Raw genomic sequence first — 21,370 nt, forward strand, 5'->3', positions numbered from 1 at the left:
CAAACAGATCATTTTACCTCTTCCTTTCCAGTTTTGATGCCTTTTATTTCTTCTTCTCCCCCAGCTGCTCTGGCTGGGACTTCCAGTGCGAGGCTGGATGCGAGCAGTGACGTGAGCCTTCCCGTCTTGTTCCTGATCTTAGAGGAGAAGCTCAGTCTCGCACCACTGAGTATGATGTTTGCTGTGGGTTGTCCATGCATGGTTTTTATCATGTGGAGGTGGTTTCCATCTACTCCTACTTTGTAGAGCGTTTTTATCAAGAAACGGTAGGGAATTTTGTCAAATGCTTTTTCTACATCGACTGAGATCATCATTTTCCCCTTCATTTTGTTGACACCACTGAGGATTTTTACATCAATGATCCTAAAGGATACTGGTCTATAGTTTCCTTTTCTTTGTCTGACTTTGCTTAATCAGGGTTGTGCTGGCCCCAAGAATGAGTTAGGAAGTTTTCCCTCCCTTCAGTTGTTTGAAAAAGTTTGAGAAGTAGTTCTTGAAATATTTGTCGAATTCACCAGTGAAGCCTTCAGGACCAGGGTTCTTCCTTGTCTGGAGACTTTTTATTACAAATTCAATCTCCTAACTATGTACAGGTTTATTCAGATTGCTCATTTCTTTGTGATTCAGTCTTGGTAGGTTTTGTGTTCCTAGGAATTTGTCCTTTTCACCCAGGCTAAGCAATTTTTTGGCATACAATTATTCATAGTACTCTCTTATAATCCCTTTTATTTCTGTAGAATCGGTAGTAATGTCCCATGTCCACGTCAAGTGTACACTTGAGAAGAATGTGTGTGCCTGGGTGAAGTGTTCTGTGTGTCTCTTAGATGAGGACGGTTTACTGTGTTGTTTAAATCCTCTATTTCTTTTCTTGTCTTCTGTCTGGTTGTTCTATCCATTATTGTGAGTGGGGTATTAATGTTCCCAACTAATGCTGTAGAGCTGTCTATTTCTCCCTTCAATTCTATCACTTTTTGTTTCAAATATTTTGATGGTCTGTCGTTGATGTGTGAATGTTTAATTATATCTTCTCACTGTATTGAGACCTCTATGAATATATAATGTCCTTGTCTGTCTCTCGTAACCTTTTTTATGTGGACTCTATTCTGTCTGATATTAGTACAGCCACTCCTGCTACCCACTGGTTACTGTCCGCATAGAGGATCTTTCTCCGTCCTTACACTCTCAACCTGTTTGTATCTTTGGATGTCGAGTGAGTCTCATGTAGACAGCATATAATTGGGTCCTGTTTTTATCCATTCTGCCCATCTCCGTCTTCTCACTAGAGACTTTAATCCCTTTACATTTAAAGTAATCACTGATAAGGAGGCACTTACTTCTGTCATTGTGCTATTTGTTTTCTGTATGCCCTATTTAAATACAAAAACTCTCTCCCTTTACATTCTATCCCCACCTCTCTGGGTGTTGATACCACAAAATCACATCTTCATACACTGAGTGCCCCAGAACATAAACTAATAATTCTTTCAAATGCATTAAGTCTCAGAAGTTACAGAAAACAAGATTTGGAGTTACAAACCAAAGTTACAGTGATACTAGATTTACATTTTTTGTTTTTTCTTTAACTGTATTAGTCCTTAAATCATGAAAAAATCAGAAAGTACAGTTACGGACCATCATTAAAATTGCTAAATTAGCTGTTAGAACTGCCCAGGTATTTACTTTTACTGAGATCATTACTTCTCGATACAGCTTCAAGTCCCTGTCTAGTGCCCTTTCTTTCCACCCACAGGACTCCCTGGAGCATCTCCTGCAGGTGTAGTGGTCATCAACTCAGCTTTTATTCCCTGGGAATGTGTGTTTCTCCCTCACTTTGGAAGGACAGATTTGCTGGATATAGGATTCTTAGGTCACAATTTCTTTCTTTTAGCACTTTAAATACATCTGCCCACTGTCTTCTGGCCTCTGAAGTTTCTGATGAGGAATCGAGAGGCAATCTCGGAGGACCCCATGTACGGATGATCTGCTTCGCTGCTGCTTTCAAGACTCGTTCTTTGTCTTTTGGAAGTTTAATTACAACATGTCTCCATGTGGGTCTCTTCAAATTCATCTTACTTGGAGTCTGTTGAGCTTCTTGGACTTTATAGTCATGTCTCTTTAAGAAGTTCTCAGCCGGGGCGCCTGGGTGGCTCAGTTGGTTAAGCGACTGCCTTCGGCTCAGGTCATGATCCTGGAGTCCCGGGATCGAGTCCCACATCGGGCTCCCTGCTCGGCAGGGAGTCTGCTTCTCCCTCTGACCCACTTCCCTCTCGTGCTCTCTGTCTCTCATTCTCTCTTTCTCAAATAAATAAATAAAACCTTTAAAAAAAAAAAAAAAGAAGTTCTCAGCCATTATTTCTTCAAATCTTCTCTTGCTCCTTTCTCTTTCTCTCTCTCCTCTTTCTGGGACGCCCACGAGTACCTACTGATGGCATCCCATAGGTGTCCTAGGCTTTGTTCGCTTTTCTTCCATCTTTCCTCTTTCTGGTCCTCAGCCTCCATATATTCCATTGTCCTGTCTTTAAGTTCACCGATTCTTTCTTCCACCTCCTCAGTCTGCTTTTGAACCCCATGAGTGAAGTTTTCATTCTGGTTACTGTACTTTTCCTTTGGTTCCTTAGGCTTTCTAGCTCTTTATTGATATCACTGTTTTGTTCACACATCACGTTCTTGACTTTCTCTGCATCTTTAGATTTTTCAGCATCTTTATTGTCTTAAAGTCTTCGTCTAATACATCTGCTACCGCGTCTTTTCAGAGACAGCTTTTGTTCAGTTATTTTTTTTCCTTGAACGGGTCATACTTCACTATTCCTGTATACCCTGTAATTTTCTTTGTTGCACACTGGACATTTGAATCTAATAATGTGGTTACTCTGGAAATCAGATTCCTCCCACCCTTCCCAGGGTTTGCTGCTTTTTGTTATGTTTTTTGTTTGCTGATTGTTGTAGGCTATCTCTGTGGCCAGGATCAAACTGAGGTGTACAGTTTAGGTCCTCTGAGGTCTTCTCTGAGACTTTCTTTGGGAACACACAATTACTTTCTAATTTTCCCATATATGCAGTTGTTTTGAATGTCCTAGTCTTTAATGTCTGCCTCCCAAAAGGGGAAAGAGCAAAAAGTTAACGGGAGGAAGGATGTTGGCCTTGAAATCCCCTGGAAGTCACTGCAGCTGAGGGGGAGGGGCTGGCAACAATGAGGAAAGGGTGACAATGGCAACAGCAGTGGCCACCCGCCTCTGTGTCTGCACCTCTGTGATCAGAAGCAGTAACTGGCACAGCAGAGACCCCGGTACTCGGACAGGGCTCCTTCTGCCCCCTCTGGCTGGTGCCCGCCGCTCATCTGGGAACGGAAGACAGGGAGCTGCTACTGTGCTAACAGACGAAACTGACTGAGTTAGCTGGAAATTTATTCTGTAAGTCTTCCCCTGGAACTTGCAAACCTGCAACCGACTCCAGAGGTACAGGACAGTTCATGGGAAGATCCAGCCAGTGCAACTGTCCAAGCTGGGAGACAGATTCCTGGTGCTTTCCACTCTGCCATCTTCCCAGAATCCTCTTTAAATAGTTTTCTAAAATTTATTTTAAAGAATGAGCTATGAAAGGGGCGCCTGGGTGGCTCAGTCAGTGAAGCGCCTGTCTTCGGCTCAGGTCATGATCCCAGGGTCCTGGGATTGAGCCCCGCGTCGGGCTCCCTGCTCAGCAGGGAGCCTGCTTCTCCCTCTCCCACTCCCCCTGCTTGTGTTCCCTCTCTCGCTGTGTCTCTCTCTGTCAAATAAATAAATAAAATCTTTAAAAAAAAAGAATGAGCTCTGAAGTCATTAGCATCCACAGACTTGAGATAAGGTAAATGAACTCTGTCGGAGGACTGTACATAGCACAACTAATCTATGCTTTCAGAAAGGGGAGCATGGTTATCCCTGGCAGAGGCAGGTGGGGAGAGGGCTACTGGGGGGAAAGACAAGTTTGGCTCCTTCGTCTGGATGCTGCTCAAAATAGGTCTGTTCCTCCTTATGAAAATATATCAAGCTACACACTGGTAAAATGGGCACTTTTTCACAGGTATATCAAGCTTCGATACAACTTTTTTTTTAATCCTGGAAGTTGAAAAGTTTGCTTTCAGTCTTATTAATGAAACATGCTTAAGAGGAAGTCACATAGCTCAAGGAGGAAATTTTTAAAAAATAATTATGGGCGGCTTCTTCACTGGAGAGATAATAAAGATGGAACTCTGGGGAAGTACCAGAGTGTCTCTGAGCCTCAGTTTCCCCAAATGGAACAAAGGACCACTGATAACTAACCCCCTGGTCACAGCAGGCACCCAGGGAGGTGATTCCCTCCCCTGAGCCCACCCCAGCTGTCTTCCCAGTATCTCTAGAGCAACACTCTAGTTCCAACAGAACTGCCTGTGAGAAAGGAAATGGTCTCCATCTGCACCGTCCAATGAGCACCCCTTGGCTGTGTGGTTCCTCAGCACCTGAAATACGGCCAGGGTGACTCAGCAATGCAATTTTTAATATTGTTTAAGTTTGCATTGTGTGCCTAGTGGCTACCGTACTCAACAGCACAGTTCTAGATCCTGAGAAACGTAAGGGCTTTGGCCAATTACCGCTGGATCCCAATTTTGCTGCGAGATTTGACCTGGTCATTGATGCCCCCCAGGGCCTACCTTCTAGAACGTGACTTCCACGGAGATGAGGGATCAGGGCCATTTTGTTCACTACTGTTTACTATATTCACAGTACCCTACTACGATGCCCGCACGTTAAGTGTTCAGTAAATATTTGTTTAAATGAACAAAATAAAATAAAATCTGGTTAATCCCAACTTCTTTGCCTATTTTTGTGGGGTTATCTTTGCAGAACCCTATTAAATCCAATAGGACATATTTATTTTGAGAAGTGCCAAATTAATGATAGGTCCAAAATGAGTTTCTAAGAGAAAAGATGTCTGGAGTGTGGCCACCACCCCTTAAAGCTGAAGTCATGAGGGGCAGCCACAGACCCGGCCCTCAGATCCACGGAGAGAGACTGAACCCACGGAACCACGGCCAGGAAGACCACAAGCCCCAGTCTGCCCGGGACAGCTCCAGCTTATACCTATTGTCCCAACCAAACACTCAGGAGTGCCCGGGTCAGAAACTACACAGTCACCCTACGCCAGACCCAGGGTGGCAGATATGATGTGCTCGGATTGGGACGATATGTTCCTGGTAAACTGCGGGATAATCACCGGTGTGAAACTGAATCCTCTTTGGAATAGACGACGGAAGTTTAAAACACCCTGCGATGGAATCTTTTCATGAAAGGAAAAACATCAGCCTTAAGCCTCTGTATGTTTGAGGCCTGTGCTCGCCTGCCCCGGGCGTTCTGGAATCCAGAACCCACCACATGAGCTGCAGGGTGGGCGCAAGCCCCACATTACCTGCAATGGCCACCGCTGTTCGTCTCTCAGATGCTTTTATTTCTGGGGCCACTTCTCCCAACTCTGAATGTCTGAAATAATTGCAAAAGAAAATTCTAATTAAAATAATGAAGTAATACTACAATGTGAATCCACCTATCAAGTTGGCTGCATATCAGAATCTCTCGGGGAGCCTTTAAAAACTACAAATCCTGGCCACACCCCAGACCACCGAAACCAGACCTAGGTGTCAGGCCTGGGTATCACTGCTCTCAAGAGTGCCCTCGATGATTCCCATGTGCAGCTACCACGGAGAAGCGCCCGTCTGGACAAACCGGCAGCACCCTCCACCACTGTGGCCAGAGCACAGATCGCCATCCAAAAAGACATAAAAATATACATACCCTTTGACCAGTAATTCCACTTCTACCCTAAGGAAATAATTAAGATTTAGTTACAAAGATGTTGATACCAGCTTTACATAAAATAGTGAAAAACTGGATGCCATTTATTTATTTATTTATTTATGGCTGCCCTTTAAAATCAAAGTCCAATTACAGAGAAGTACAGCACAGTCTTACTCTGCAGTCATTAGAAAATAGTGTATAGATCTCATTTTGTGGACAAAAAGATGTTGGATGATATTACAGAATGAGGTTAATGACGTGTATATTAGTGGGAGGAAATATGTGAATATTTACGGTAGGAATGTGCACAGTGCGGTGATGTCTTAATGAAATCGTGTGTATTTATGTGCTCACCTATAGGTATATAAGGAGCTCTAGAAGGATGCGCATCCAAAGTTAACAGTGTGGGCAGGGAGGGGTGATCCTGAGTTCTTTTAAGTGGATTTGGTAAATGTAGTCCATTTAAGAATAAACTATTTTAGGTTTATTATAGGAATGAGTAAATGTGTTGATTTTGTCAGGAGCCAGAGTTCCACTGTTGAAGAAGGGACATACAAATATGGAAAGAAGGTGGGGTGCCTGGGTGGCTCAGTCGTTAAGCGTCTGCCTTCGGCTCAGGTCATGGTCCCAGGGTCCTGGGATCGAGACCCACATCGGGCTCCCTGCTCAGCGGGAGCCTGCTTCTCCCTCTCCCACTCCCCCTGCTTGTGTTCGTTCTCTCTCTCTCTCAAATAAATTAATAAAATCTTAAAAAAAAACAAAAACAAAAAAATATGGAAAGAAGGAAGTTAGAGAAAGAACCCCCAGAGGTACACTGGAACTAGAGACGTGGCGTGAACACACGAGTTCCACACACATGCTTGCGTGCTCATGTATGTGTGCATTGCTATCTACACGCATGCCTTTCCTAGCTCCGTCCACTGAATGGGCCAAAAACCAAAGATACTACACAGTACTGATGAGCACACCAAGCACCCTTTAACACCACGGCACACTAAAAGACACCAGGTCTCCTTGGAGAAATGGCAGATGCCGGGGCCGGGAGAGAACAAGAGGAGTCTGAGCATCTGATTTCAGAAAATAAGGACACGCTCAAAGAACGCTAGGGCATGGGGCACCTGGGGGGCTCAGTCGTTAAGCATCTGCCTTCAGCTCAGGTCATGATCCCGGGGTCCTGGGGATCTGGCTCCCTGCTCCCCCTGCTTGTGTTCCCTCTCTCGCTGTCTCTCTCTGTCTGTCAAATAAATTAAAAAAAAAAAGAAAAAAAACAATGCTAAGGCGTGCCTCGGAACATGGGAACTGGCAAGTCCAGGGCCATCTGAGCATGGACACGATAAATACAGTGGAAAACCACTGAAAGCCAGGAATGAATGAGTCCATACAGGTAATACATAAGCAAACTGGGGGTGTGGGCAGAGGGCTCTTGCTTACAACCATCTGATGTGTAGGGGCGCTGCAGTGGGGCGGCAGCATTCTGCAACCATCTCAACCTCAGTGAAGATTGGTTCAGGCCAGAAATGCCAACAAGTGCCAACTCTGAGAAGACCGTGTGGATAGGGAACAAGGCATTTGCCCAGCTTCAACGTGGCTCCTCGCGGACTTCTCCTTAGGTGCCAGGGAGAAGAGCCGTAGCGATTATAACGTAGGCCCTCGGGGGATCCCACTGGGGACGGGTGACGCAGACGGCCCCCGTGTGCCCCAGCTGCCCCACCCTGAGAGAGGGCACGGCGTCACCCTGCCCTGCCATGACCATGGGGACAAATCCAACATGTAAAGTTACCCGAGATCCCCAAGGACGAACGTCGCCGAGGGTCAGACAAGGATGGGAGGAATGCTCCAGACTCAGGGTCTGAGGGTGCTGCGGCACCCAAGCCCACCCTGGAGCCCCGGCTGGAAGGGGGCCCTCGGGTGCAGGGGCAGAACTGAGACACAGGTGCTTTGGGCGCTGGCGATGGTGCCGTGCTCTGCAGGAGGACACGGCGGGTGTGGGGATGGCGGCGTGTGCAACACACTCTCTAACGGTTAAGAAAAACACGGCGCGTGGGGCGCCTGGGGGCTCAGATGGTTAAGCGCCTGCCTTCGGCTCAGGTCATGATCCCGGGGTCCTGGGATCGAGCCCCGCATCGGGCTCCCTGCTCCGCGGGGAGCCTGCTTCTCCCTCTCCCTCTGCCTCTCTCCCTGCTCATGCTCTCTCTCTCTCTCTCTATCTCTGTGTCTCAAATGAATAAATAAAAAATCTTAAAAAAAAAAGAAAAACATGGCGCATGAGTGTCTGTGTGTGTGTGTACAGAAACACAAACAGCGAGAGAGGGGGAGATGAGAAATGAGAATGTGAGTGAAAATATTAGAAAGAGCAGACTCTGGATAAGGAGCTCTAGGTACAAATTATTTTAATAAAAAATGTAAAAATGTAATAGTGGTTACTTCTCGCTGCATAGCAGGGACATGCGTTTATTTTGTCCTATTTGAGTTTCTTTAAGCAGAAGTCTGTATTGATTAAGACTGAAAGAGCAATAAAAGCGACGCAGTGAGCAGGGTGTGGGTCACAGTAAGACATGTGGATGCCCCGAGGAGACCAGATTCTCCGCAGCCTCTTCCAACACTGTGCTGACCCTGAACTCTATGAAGGACGTGCACAGACACAGCAATCCAGCTCCCCTTAATTCTCCAGCAAAACACATCAAATCCACCCTCCCAGAGGAAACTCCGGACCCCCCCGGTGGCTCTTCCGGCATGTTCTTTGGGGGCCTCATCCTCTGCCCGCTGCGGTCACTGTGTTCGTGACTTTGAGCCCCTGTCCAGTGCAGAGCGCTACGCAATGCTCGGACTCTGACGCTGATAAAAAATGAGAAATATTCATTGCTTTTGTAGTAAGGAAAAAACCCCTTAAAAATAGACAACAACACAACAGGTTAAAACTAGTCCCCAGAGAAGCAGCCTGGCCTGCCGGCCGCACACACAACACCCAAAATCCCGGGGGGTCGCCAGGCCTCCACCCACAGCACACGGGCTCCCTGGACACGCGCTCGGGGCCACTCCCAGGACAGGGGCTGAACCTCAACCCGTTCCTTCCTACACAGCAAAGCACGTAAGCGACGTTATCGCAGGGATGACCTGAGCTTGTGCTGGTGTATAAACGTGTACATAGAAATCGGCCCGTCACCCTTGTCCACAAACGCCACGTGATCGCGTCCCTGTGCTGTGAGCCACGGGCAGGGCCCAGCCTGGCAGGAGGCAGCAGAAGCTCAGCTAAGTCCCGTGCTGCCCGTGACAGCTCCACCCGGAACGCTCGCGTGGCCTGAACTGCGCTCAGACCCGGACGCTGAAACCCTAACCCCCAGCATCACCGTACTTGGAGAGGGGCCTGTGACATTTGGTCTTTGTCTCCCTTTCTGGCACACAGCTCCTACACGTGAGTTTTGGAAAGCACCTAAGGATGGGGGGCGGGGGGCAGGTTGCCTGGGGAACCAACCGTGTGGTTGGAACTTTCAGTACCCCCCCACCACGTCCTGGCAGGGGAGAGGGGCTGGAGGTTGAACCAATCACCAATGGCCAATGAGTTAACCACGCATGCCTGTCGTGAAGCCCCCATAAAACCCCGAGAGGACAGGGTTCTGAAGCTTCCAGGTCCGTGAACGTGAGATCTCGGGAGAACGGCAGGCTCTGGAAGGGCTCGGAAGCTCCTTGCCCCTTCCTACAGACCTCGCCCTGTGCCCAGCTCCCCTCTGGCCATTCCTAGGTTACATCCTGTTATAATAGATGGGTCAACTAGTAAGGAAAATATTTCCTTGAGTTCTGTGAGTCACACCAGCAAATTCACGGAACCCAAGGAGGGATCACAGAAACCTCTGATTTACAGCCGGTCGGCCCCACGTACAGGTGATGACCTGGACTCTTGCCACTGGGATCCTAGGCTGGCGCTGCTCACGGGACCCCCAGCCTGTCGCCCATCGGCCACAAGCATGGCAGCATCTGAAGTGGGGGTGGGAGCAGGCAGGAGGGGGGTCCCACAGCACTGAACCTTGACCCCCTGGGATCCGAGGCTGTCTCCAGGTGGACAGGGTCGGACACCCTGCTGGTGTCTCCGAATTCTTGGTGTGGAGGGAACCCACCCACACACAACATTAGAACCCGGGCGAGAATACCATCTCAGGGGGTGATCCCAGGTAAATGAGGTCCCAAGGCTGGGGCCCTGCTGACATCCTACAAGACGACACGGTGGAGAGCTGGCTGTCTCCGCATCTGCACAGAAACGGCCACGTGAACACACAGCAAGGAGCCTGGGACGGAGGCTTCAGGAGAACGCAAAGCTGACCACACGGCCATCGGGGCATCCGGCCTCCGGGACGGTGAGAAACAAGCATCAGTGGCTGAAGTCGCCCGGCCTGTGGGCCTCGTGATGGCGCCCTGAGCAGACGAGCATAAGACCCCAAACTATCCTGCAAGGTGGACACAGGGCATGAGATCTGCCCAATACCACCCAGCGAGCAAACACAGCCAGACCCAAACATGAGTCTTCTGGTTCCCTTCGGGCTCATTACTTCTAAGACTCAGATAGATTTTAGGTAACTTACAATTATAGCTAGTAATTACAGGAATCATAAAAATCAGACCATCTGCCAACTCCCAACCGGCCCTGTTGTGAGTAACAGCCCTGCTAAGCGGCCTGTGGCCAAGACAGAGGAACCAAGTGCGCTCACCAGGGCCCCAGACGCCGCCCAGGGGGCCTTCCACAAAGCAGGCTTGGAAAACTGCTAATATCATCAGTATTTGCTTCTGATCTCCAAAATAAGACAAATATAAAATACTGAAAAGTACCAAGAAAATGCCTTTGCCCTTTTGAAAATGACTCAACATATTAACCAATCCTCTCCCCCTTTCATCCAGTCACGTTGCTGTCGCTCCTTCTGGCCACCGACTCTAGAGGATTAGCTTCAGGCTTTCATGAGGCCGTTTCACTCCCTTAGGGTGAAGTGAACCCTGCCGAGGGGTCAGTCTTCTCGTGAGGCCCACGTGGGGTGTGGAACCGAACTCAAAGCCCAGCTCCGGTCCTGCCCGGGGCCAGGGGCACAGAGACCCCGGGTGGGCGTGGGCCCCTGGCCTCGGTGCTGACCAGACCTGGGGGGTCTCCGCACACAGACAAGGGGTGACCTGCCCATAGCCCTGAGAGCTCCGTGTGTCTAGCAGTTCTTCCTCACTAAGTCAGTAAGCAGACATTCTGGCTTGCACCCTCCGAAGGCTCCCCTGGAGTCTGCAGGAGAAATGAGGACCCTGACAACTCAGCGGCCTCACCGGCCATCTCTCCCAGGTGACATGGCCAAGCATACTATCCTCATCCATCCTTTTTCTCTCTTTTTCCAAACTGCCCAGCAGATCGACCTGCAGAACTTTTCTACTTACACCTGGAGATTCTGATTCCAGAGGCCAGGGTGTTCAGTGCTCGTTGACCCCCCTCTGACAACACAGACATCTGCCCACCTCAGAGTTGCCCTCTCCTTGGACAGTGTCCTTCAGTGCCCAGAACGAACTGTCCGAACCTCGTGAGCAGGGCTAATGCCCAGCGACAAACCCAGCTCCTTCAGCAGGTGGTGCCAGGAAAACGAGAAGACAGAGAAAACCATCCCAAACAGGAGGACGCTAGACAAACCGGGGCGATTTCGCTTAACCGTCATGCGGCCAGCAACATATTGTTAACCGCTTTGGACAATAAAAAGTCTGACTCGATTTCTGCTGTTTGATGCTGACAGCTTTTAAGACCTGCCACTTCCCCTCCTGCCCCACACCGAGGCCAGCTGACAAGGAACCCTAGGGACTCCCTCCCCCGGCACTGGCTAGACCCCTCATCCCATGACCACCCGGAAACAAAACAAAACCTGAAGCCAACTGCTCAGAAAGCCTCGCTGAATTAGTACTAAACCTTTTTAAACCAACTCGGGTGTGCTGTGGGTTGAAACGCGTCCCCCGAAAAGATATGTTCAAGTCCTAACCCTGGTACAGCGAACGTGGCCTTATTTAGAAATAGGGTCTTTGCAGATGCGATTAGTTAAATTAAGATCAGGTCATACCAGGTGGAGTGGATCCCTGATCCAACAGCTGGTATCGTGGGAAGAGGAAAGCGTGGACAGATACGCAGGGAGAGAAATACAGGACAGTGGAGTTGCCGTGTCCCCAATCCCAGGACCGCCCGGGATCGTCAGCGGCCACCAGAAGCCAGCAGAGAGGCAGGGGCCCACCGGCCCTCAGGGCCTCCGGGACGCACCCACCGGCCCACACCTCCGCTTCCGACTCCTAGCAGCCAGAGCTGCGACGGAGTCTTCATGCCGTCCAGCCTATGCCACTGTGTTACCGCGTCTCTAGCCACCAACGCAGCCTGTGTGTGGCTCCTGACGGCGGGACTCGCCCCCGCCTCTTTGTGTGTCTCTTCTCTGAGTCTTGTAAGGACACCAGTCATTGGATGAGGGCCCACCGAACCCAGTATGGCCTCATTTAACTAATCACATCTGCAAAGAGCCTACTTCCAAAGAGGGTCACATTCACAGATGCCAGGGGTTAGGACTGCAACGCACGTTTGGGAGGGGATGCGATTCAACCCCTAACAACATCCAAGCCCAAACCAGAGGCCGTCCTACTGCTGCGGGGTGACCACACACGTTGAAGTCTACATCTCACCGTGCAGTGGCGGGCCTGGCTGAGAAAACACCAACGACAGGGCTCCCTCGCACGGCATGGGGACGGCGGTGGGGGACACAAGAGGAGGTTGGACATTATAGCACAGGTAGGACGCAAGGACTCTGCAGCCTGGCAGCGGCGCCCCCAAATGTGCTGGAGGGTGCAGGGAGGGCCCCCTGCTGCTCTCCTGCTTTTCTGCACCTGGAACCCCCCACCGAGGGCAGGGGAGCCTGCACCCTGAGAAAGACGCACAGCCCCCGTGACAGCCCCCACGTCAGGCACCAGTGTCCCCTCAGCGGGCCCCGGGGCAACCGTCAATGCAACATCCCAAGCTGAGCATCTTCCCAGGACAGGAATGGCGTGTCCTGCAACCAGGCTTTGTCCTGGGCTCCTGCTGTGTAGGTCACTGAGCAAGGGGAAGCGGCACTAAAACACAGCCAGATCCTCCGGGAGCTTACACCAGAGCTGGTCACACCCGCAGAACACACACGTGCTGATCTCTGAGCCAAGGCTGGCCGTCCCCGCCCCGCACACCTCCTCAGGTTGCTGTGAGGGTCCGGAGAGATGTGCAGGAGTGAGGCAGGATCATATAAGGCAGTCAGTGTTCTCCTGGATTTACTCGCACATTTATTCAGTGCTAGGGACTTCCCTAGGAGTTTGGGATAGCTCAGTGAAGGACACAACTACCTAAGTTTTGAACAGAGCTGAGCTGGGGAGCAGGGGAAAAGACTACTGTGGGATGGTGGGGGAGGGGACCTCCTGGAGAAGGGTGCCCGGGAGCACCAGCCCCATGCCGGCAGGAGGGAGGGCCGAGCGAGCAGAGACAGGACGGGAAAGACGGAGCTTTCCTGGCCACAGACAAGACTTGCTTCCACTCTGGAGGGTGCTCTGAGTGCAGGTGACATGCCTGTCTGGTGCTGCAAACAGCAGAGGGGTGACAAAGGTCAGCCCCAGGTGGTGGTAGCACCAGAGACGCTGACACGGGGTGGGGCTGAACGACAGAACAGACGGATGGGAAGGCTGTGGGAGGGCAGGGCTGCTGGGACCCCGAGCGGCTGGGGCTGCTGGCCTGGGAGCGGTCGTAAAGAAACTATTTGTGTGTCTCCAGCTTCCCAAATTCTCTCACTGTGGCCGGCAGTTTTCCAGATCTATTTGCAAATAAAATAATCAAAACCCAGCTGCCATCCTGTAGACAAGCAGGTTAGAGACGTCGGGGAAAACTCTTACCAACTCATCTAGGTTGAAAAACAGGTAAGATGATTCTATGGAGAAATATGTGTATAATAACAATCAGGAAAATTCTGAAAAAGAACAGTAATGAAAGAGGACAAAGCCTACGGAAAGGAAAACACAGGACTGGCGGCCAGAAATTAAAGCTGCAGGCCTGGTTCTCGAGATACAGCTCAGGCACAGAGAAACACGGTCCCCAATCAGCCAGGAACCTCGTCTCTGGCCCTGGGAGCTCAGAGTGTCTGGGGTCATTCAGGCATGGGGAACCTGGAAAAATAGGGGCGCCTGGGGAGCTCAGTGGGTTAAGCATCTGCCTTCGGCTCAGGTCATGATCCAGGGGTCCTGGGATAGAGCCCCGCATCGGGGTCTCTGCTCGGCAAGGAGCCTGCTTCTCCCTCTCCCTCCACCCCTGCTCGTGCTCTCTCTCTCTCCCTCACTCCTCTATCTCTCAAATAAATACATAAAATCTTAAAAAGGAAAAATAAGGCAACTAACAATTTCATCAAATGTCTCAACGCAGAGAGCCTAACAGAAGCAGCCCACGTGAACCAGGCAGGTAGGTCTGGAAACCCCAAGCGGGAGCCCTTCTTCCAACGAGAGCCCCATCTCCAGGCGTCTCTGCCAAACCACAGTCCGAGCCTCAGATGCTCTGCGAATACAGCTGCTTCCTCCAACAAACCGTGTGAGCGCATCCTCCCATCAGCTCCACCCCAGCGCACCATGGAGACACGACATGCCCTCTGTGGTCAGGACAAAACACAGAACCAAGATTTTTGTTTGTGCCTCAGTAAGTTCATTTAACACAACTGCAGTCATCATTAATGGGGTGAGTCTGCCTCAAGTTTGAACTTAAACGGAGTCCCCGGGCCTTGGTTCCCTCATCTGTCTGATGGGGCAGAGGTACCTGGAGAGGGGCCTGACAACGCTCTTCTGAGAAGCAAGCAGAATGTACGTTTCAGAGAACATTCCCTGACCCAATGGTTCTGGGGAAGAGGCCCTTCCCCGAGCTGGATGGAGGCTGGCGGCACGGCCTTGCCCACAGCACCCGTCCCAGTGCTCCTGTTTTCTGCTGAGGGGACACACTGGGTAGCTGGCGTGGTCATGGGGCAATCACAGATCCACGGGGAGTGGGGGGGGGGCAAAGTCTGTGTCCTGCTGGCAAGAGCACGTCCCTTCTTCAGAAGCCGCAGCAGCCACTGGGCAGGCCGAGGGCTCCCACTGGACTTGTCCTGGAGCAGACACACACCTTGTCTGGGTCCCCCAGTGGCTCCACCCCACCCCTCCCCTCCCCTCCCCTGGGCCTCCACCCAGCGTGAAGAGCCATCCGGACCAGGCCAGGCTCTGGCGGGAAAGTTGAACCCTTCCCAGAAGGCAAAGGCCCGGATCCTTTCCTTCCCCACCAAATGATGGTGTTAGGGGAGCATCTTTGTGGATAGGAATGACAAAATAAAGTCCGAGGTACTTGTAAGTGTCTGGTGGATGAGAAGGGGAGCACCTCAGCTGCCAGGAAAATGGACGGGGCCTCCAGGGCACTCGCTCACCACCTGCTCTTTCCTCAGAGGGCAGCCCTCACTGGGTTTCTTCCGGAAACAAAAACCTGAGGGGATGTGGGTGGCGAGAACCCCATGTTAACAATGGGATCAAAGGCCCTGGGACCGACTGTTGCTGAGGGACTGTAAGAGGTCAGGTAGGAAGTTTCCATCTTTAAAGACTCGGGGAGTGAAGAGTCCTCGTTCTTACCCCGATTACTCCATCAGACAGGCAAGACTTTTCAAGTCTAATGTCAGGTGTTGGGAGGTGCAGAGAGGTCTTAAAGTCTGGTGGGGGGAGGGGAAGGCAGTTCGACCACCTGTGAGGACACTCCAGTAGGATCAACTAAAAAAAGGCCCCCTGACCCCAACGTCCAATTCTTGCGCACATCCTGAGGGAGAGATGACGTGCAGCATTATTTTACGGAGAAAACTGGAAACCCTCTGACTACATAACAGGACCGTGCTGCACGATATTCTGTAGATGTCAAAAGTTGGATAGATCTGCTCCTTGTTCTGACATGGGGACAACAGCAAACCATACCACCGGGTGAACAAAGCAAGCCGCAGAAGCTGTATGAGAGCATTTAAGTAAAACACACCGACCCCCGACACTGCGCACCATTTGAGGGAACGCAGGAACCCCAGAAACCTACCAGCGAGTTATGGCCCCCGGGGTTAAGAACCTCTGACTTAGACAACGTTTGAAGCCACAGAAAACAGAAGCCATGTGGCAGAGAACACGTGCTGGGATTAGCACAGATGGGTCACAGAACCCGAGGAGCCCTAACACGAAGGCACAGAGTACAGGAGACAAGCCAGGAGGCCCGCAGGACGGGGCTGATGGCAGCAGGTCCCCGAGCTCCATCTTTCCTGTCCCCTCCACACTGCTGTCACGGGGACTCCCCCTCCATGAGTGGCGTGCAGGGAGCTCACACACGAGGCCGGTCCCACAATCCGGGCCAGCATCCTCGTCTCTACGTAGCCCCAGACTCACTGGGCTGGGGGGTCACCTCCAACATATCTTTTCCTTTGAGGCCTTGCTCCTGGCCAGGCCCTTGTGACTAATGCCCAGCACATCAGTAAGGGCCTCCTCTGTCCTTCCCAGCTCCCCTACAGTGATTCACAGGGGAAAGAACACCAGAGTCAGAGGCTCCTCCATGCACAGCCCGGCAGAAATCACAGATCCCTTCCTAGCCCTGCCCCGAACGCTGCCTTGCTCCCCCAGTACCGAGTCCAGGAGGCTGAGCATCTGCGGGTCAGCTGACTGAGACAGGCCAGAAACTCTCAGGAAGTCGGGTCTTCCTGGCCAGACTCTGCCCTGCCAGTGAAACCTGCAGTGTAGACAGGTCAGGGTTACATGTGGACGTGTGGACTGTCCCCAGACGCATGCATGCCATAGTCATATGCCACAGTGCCCAGTTCTCTCTGTAAAATGAAGTAGAGGACATTGACAGTTCTCTGACCTCAGCTTTCCAGTGAGTACGCCTCAGAGCATTACAGACGAGTACCACCTGCAGACTCATGGGGTCACTCACAACAGGACGATATCCAATCTACACCCATGCCACCTACCCCAGGGACACCGTGGAGGGCCTGCTGGCTCACAGCAGAGCACCACTAAGCCCACCTCTGACCCGGGTCTACACAGTAGTGTGTCTGGACACCAAATGCACCATCACGTCTGAGAGGCCTGACGGCCACCGCACACAAACTCAGACATCTCGCGGCTGCCAGGCCACCCCGCCTCCCCCTTTCCTGACAAGAGGGGCAGGAACCGGGTGGGACCTTGAACTCCCGTTCAGTCTGGCCTTCTGAGGGATGGGCCAGGTGTTTATTCTGTTTATGAGCTCAAAGTACTGGGTACTTTGTGACCAGAGCTCCCCAAACCTGGAAAGCCAGCAGGAAGATGGGAATGCCCATGACTTGGCCAGCGTCATTAAGGCCGTGGGCAGAGCCAGCTCACCCCATGCACGGCAGGGCCTCCCCCCGTGAGAGGCCTGGTACCTGTCCTCTCGACCCCACAGGAGCGGCTACCACAGCCAACACGTCTAAGACCCTCTGAGTGTGCAGGGTCTTCAAACTAAGAATTTCACCAACTAAAGCAATGACCTTGAGACTCATTCTCCTCCTCTGGGAAGGTACTGGACTGCCATTGCCAGCTTGCGCGACTAGTTAGATTATGGAAGCAAAAACTAATTATAATTAATGGCTGAGGTTTTCTTTTGCAAGGAAGGATCGTTTCAAAAATGACAAACTCGGCGTGTGTCACCATGTTTCCCTAAAGAAAGAACATTTTCGCACCGAAGCAGTGGAAGGCGGTGATGTCAGAACGGGGCTGCCACCCCAGCAGGGCCCGCGGCCCGGCCCCGCCCGGAGACCCGACCGGCAGCCCCCGCCCGGTGGGCGCGCGGCCTCCCCTGCCCTCGCACGCGACCTTCGGGGACCCCCCGGCTGCGCCCCGCGGGTGAGAGCCCAGCATCCGCTCCTACGCGAGCAAGTGGAAAACAGCTGCGCAGGGCAGGGCCGGGGCGCCGGGCACCGGGCGCTCGGGGCCCAGCGGCTCCCAGGCCCAGGGCCGCGCCCGCCCCCCCCGACCCCCGCCCCCGCCCCGCCCGGCCCGCGCCCCCTCGCGCCCCCCTGCCCGGCCGCGCCCGCCCAAGGTCGGCGGGAGGGCCGCGGGGCCCGGCGAGCGGGGGTCCGGGCGGGCGCCGGGGCGGGGGGTCCGGGGACCGGCGGCCCACGCCCGCACCTGCCCCGGGGGGCCCCCCACCCCGCGGCCCGCAGCCCCCTCTCCGGCGCGGCCTGAGCGCCGCACTCACCCGGGCGACGCCATCAGCGCGGCGAGGTCTCGGCGCTGCCGCCGCCTCCGCTTCCTCCGCGCGGAGCGCCTCCGCCGGGGAGGGGCCTCGCGCCGGCCACGGCCGCCCGCCCGGGTCGCTCCAGGCGGCGGGGGCGCGGGGAGGGGGCCGCGCTCGGGGAGGGGGCCCGGGGCGGCGGGGAGGGGACGGGGGTCTGGGGGGCGCTCGGGGAGGGGGCCCGGGGCGGCGGGGAGGGGACTGGGGGGCGCCCGGGGAGGGGGGGGTCCCGGGACAGCGGGGGGGCGCGGGGAGGGTCCGGGTATCACCCCTGAGCGGCCGAAGGGAGGGGATGCGGGGGGGCAGGCAGTGCAGGGTTGACACTGGGAACGGGGGCGGCCGCAGCCTCGACCCGCCCACCGGCCCACCTGCCCAGGTGCCCGCAGGCCAGGACTCCGGGAGAGGTGCCTACGGGGCCAAACCAGCCGAAAACCTGCCCCGGGGCCACGAAGCCGCTGGGGGACCGGGTAAAGTCGATGCCTCCCTACCACGAGTTTGATTTCCCTAAGAAAAGCCTTTTCTTCAGCCCAGGAGAGCAAGGCGCTGTCACTACTATTAAGCAAGTGGTAACTTTGCTGTTACTTGCTGTGCTGTCTTGCACGAGTTGCTGGCCTCTCTGAGCCCAGTTACCCCTTGTCAAATGCGTATAAAATTACACTGTTCAGCCCTAGGGACTGTGGAGCACTTTGATCATCCCTTACATTGTGTTATTCAGCGATAATAAGGGGTCTGGGGTTCCTACAGGGGGTTTCACGGGCACCACCCGTGTGAGTGCTTGAGCCTCAGTTCCTGTTTCAGCACAATGAGTTTTCAAAAATAAATGAGCTCTTGTAAGTGAAAACGCTTAACAGAAAGCTTTGGAAAATGTAAACCACTGTTGATCACATTTCTGTGTTATATTAGACATTACTGATAATTATTCTGTTTTTACTGCTAATAAGAGTAAGAGCAAAGCCAAGACAGGAGCCAGAAGACCTGGGTTGAACTCTGGGCTCCACCCATCAGGAACTCTGGATCTCGGCAAGAGAGAACCTTGTCAGGGCTGTCCTCTCCTCACCGGAAAAATGGGGTAAAAATAGGTCCCTTCCTCTGTCTGGGTGTTGAACGAGTTAATATTTGTAAAGTGAGTGATACATTGGCTGGTGCATGGTCTCTTTTCCTTCCTGAGAATCCATCCAGTGTTTTGAGCATCTTTGTTCCCTTGGGTAAAATGCAAGGTCAGGAAATTGCTGCCTTAAGTTCAGAAGGTAATTAATGCTCTGTAAAGTTAGCTAAGTAAAGCCACAGGGGCTGTGAGACCCAGATTGGGAATAAATCCAAGAGGACCAGGGTTAGGAAGAGTTTGGGGAGGGGGCAACTGCTAAATGGCCTGGTTCAAGGCAGTAATGATTGCTACTGGAGTGAGGGAGGGCAGATAATTTTTTAAAAATCAACTTAGTCGACTTTAAAATATATTTTAAAAGAATAACTAAATATAAGTTCACTGAAATATTCTTCCTCAACATGAATTTTAGTGGGTATGTGCCATTTCACTGCCTAGTGGATGATCATGTTTTAACCAACCCCTACTGTTGGACATAAATATTGCTGCCAGTATTCATTATTATAAGAAATATGGACAACAAATATCCCTATCCATGATTATTTCATCCAGTATTCATCCATGATTTTTTTTTTTTTTTAAGATTTCATTTATTTATTTGACAGAGAGAGACATAGTGAGAGAGGGAACACAAGCAGGGGGAGCAGGAGAGGGAGAAGCAGGCTTCCCGCTGAGCAGGATCCCAGGACTCTGGGATCATGACCTGAGCCGAAGGCAGACGCTTAACGACTGAGCCACCCAGGACCGCCCCCCCCCATGATTATTTCCTTAAGCCAAGTTTCTAGGAGTTGAATTTCTAGGTCAGATGATATCAGCATTTTAAGTCTTTTCAGATACATATATAACATACATACACATACAAACACACACATATACATACACTTACATATGCTATACATACATATAGACTCACACACACAGATTACTCTCCCAGCACACTTACCAACACTGTCGATAGTGCCAGTTTCCCCAAACTTGTTCTATAAATTTAACAATTTCTTTTGTTGCAATTTGGTAGGTTAAAAACCAGTATTTTGGCAAAATGGCAGACTAGGAAGTTCCAAGCTCTCATTTCCTCACAGAAAAGTGAACAAACAACCTGAAACTGCCTGAACTAATTTTGTAGGGGCTCTAAACACCAAAGACTTACAGCAACCAAGCAAACACTCAAGCAAGAAAAACACATATTTAAAATTGCTGGTAAGTTTTCTGGAGTTTTTACTTGCGTTGCCCCACGCTTCTCCAGGGTAGCAGTGGTCTTGGCCTTGAGCAGGTAGGATCCTGTTTCCCAGTCCCCACATACTTACTGACTTGGACAGGCCTTATTTGCATACAACCTTAGAAGAAATGGTAAAGGGAGTCCATCAGATTGAAACAACAGAATGCTAGACCAGAACGCACAGCAGGATGAAATTGTAAAGATCTATCATAAAGATAAATATATGAGGGGCGCCTGGGTGGCTCAGTTGGTTAAGCGACTGCCTTCAGCTCAGGTCATGATCCTGGAGTCCCTGGATTGAGTCCCGCATCGGGCTCCCTGCTTGGCAGGGAGTCTGCTTCTCCCTCTGACCCTCCCCCCTCTCATGTGCTCTCTCTCTGTCTCATTCTGTCTCAAATAAATAAATAAAATCTTAAAAAAAAAAAAAAGATAAATATATGGGCAAATACAAAAACCAGAATTTTAATTTTGGTAGTAACTCCACTTTTTATTTTCAATAGGACTTAAAAGACAAATTCATACAAATAATTATGTTATAAATATATATTACTGGGGGGCACCTGGGTGGCTCAGTCGGTTGAGCATCTGCCTTTGGCTCAGGTCATGATCTAGGGGTCCTGGAATCGAGTCCCGGGTTGGGCTCCCTGCTCAGCGGGGAGTCTGCTTCTCCCTCTCCCTCTGCTGCTCCCCCTGCTGTGCACTCTCTCTCTTTCTCTGACAAATAAAATCTTTAAAAAAAATGTTACTGGGCACAGGGTATAAAAATGTAATTTGTGATATTAATAACTTGAAGGAGAAATGACTGTAAAGTGTAGAGTTTTTGTATGCAGCTGAGGTGTTCAAATCATTAAAATTAGACTTTTGTAACTTTAGGATATTATATGTAATCCCATGGTATCCACAAAGAAAATCTTTATAGAATATATAGAAGAATATATATTTGAAGGGAATCAAAACGT

At 51.4% G+C, this 21,370-nt stretch overlaps 1 protein-coding gene across 8 annotated transcripts in view; it reads right to left on the reverse strand.

Moving 5' to 3' along the window:
* The window catches only part of URGCP (upregulator of cell proliferation), a 64,218-nt gene that overhangs the window by 7,219 nt on the left and 35,629 nt on the right, over nt 1-21,370 (reverse strand). For 4 of the 8 annotated variants that reach the window (XM_036085250.2, XM_078059879.1, XM_078059878.1 and 1 more), the window contains 2 exons: nt 5,802-5,828; nt 5,419-5,489 (listed from right to left, as the gene is read on the reverse strand). In XM_036085250.2, coding sequence (XP_035941143.1) covers nt 5,419-5,489; nt 5,802-5,828 — 98 coding nt within the window. Of the gene's footprint in view, nt 1-5,418; nt 5,490-5,801; nt 5,829-18,054; nt 18,166-21,370 lie in introns of those variants that run through there. The other 4 variants (XM_036085249.2, XM_036085259.2, XM_036085255.2 and 1 more) reach the window with 4 other exon arrangements.

The sequence above is a fragment of the Halichoerus grypus genome, chromosome 12 (genome assembly GCF_964656455.1).
Source record: "Halichoerus grypus chromosome 12, mHalGry1.hap1.1, whole genome shotgun sequence".
NCBI classification, from domain to species: Eukaryota; Metazoa; Chordata; class Mammalia; order Carnivora; family Phocidae; genus Halichoerus; species Halichoerus grypus.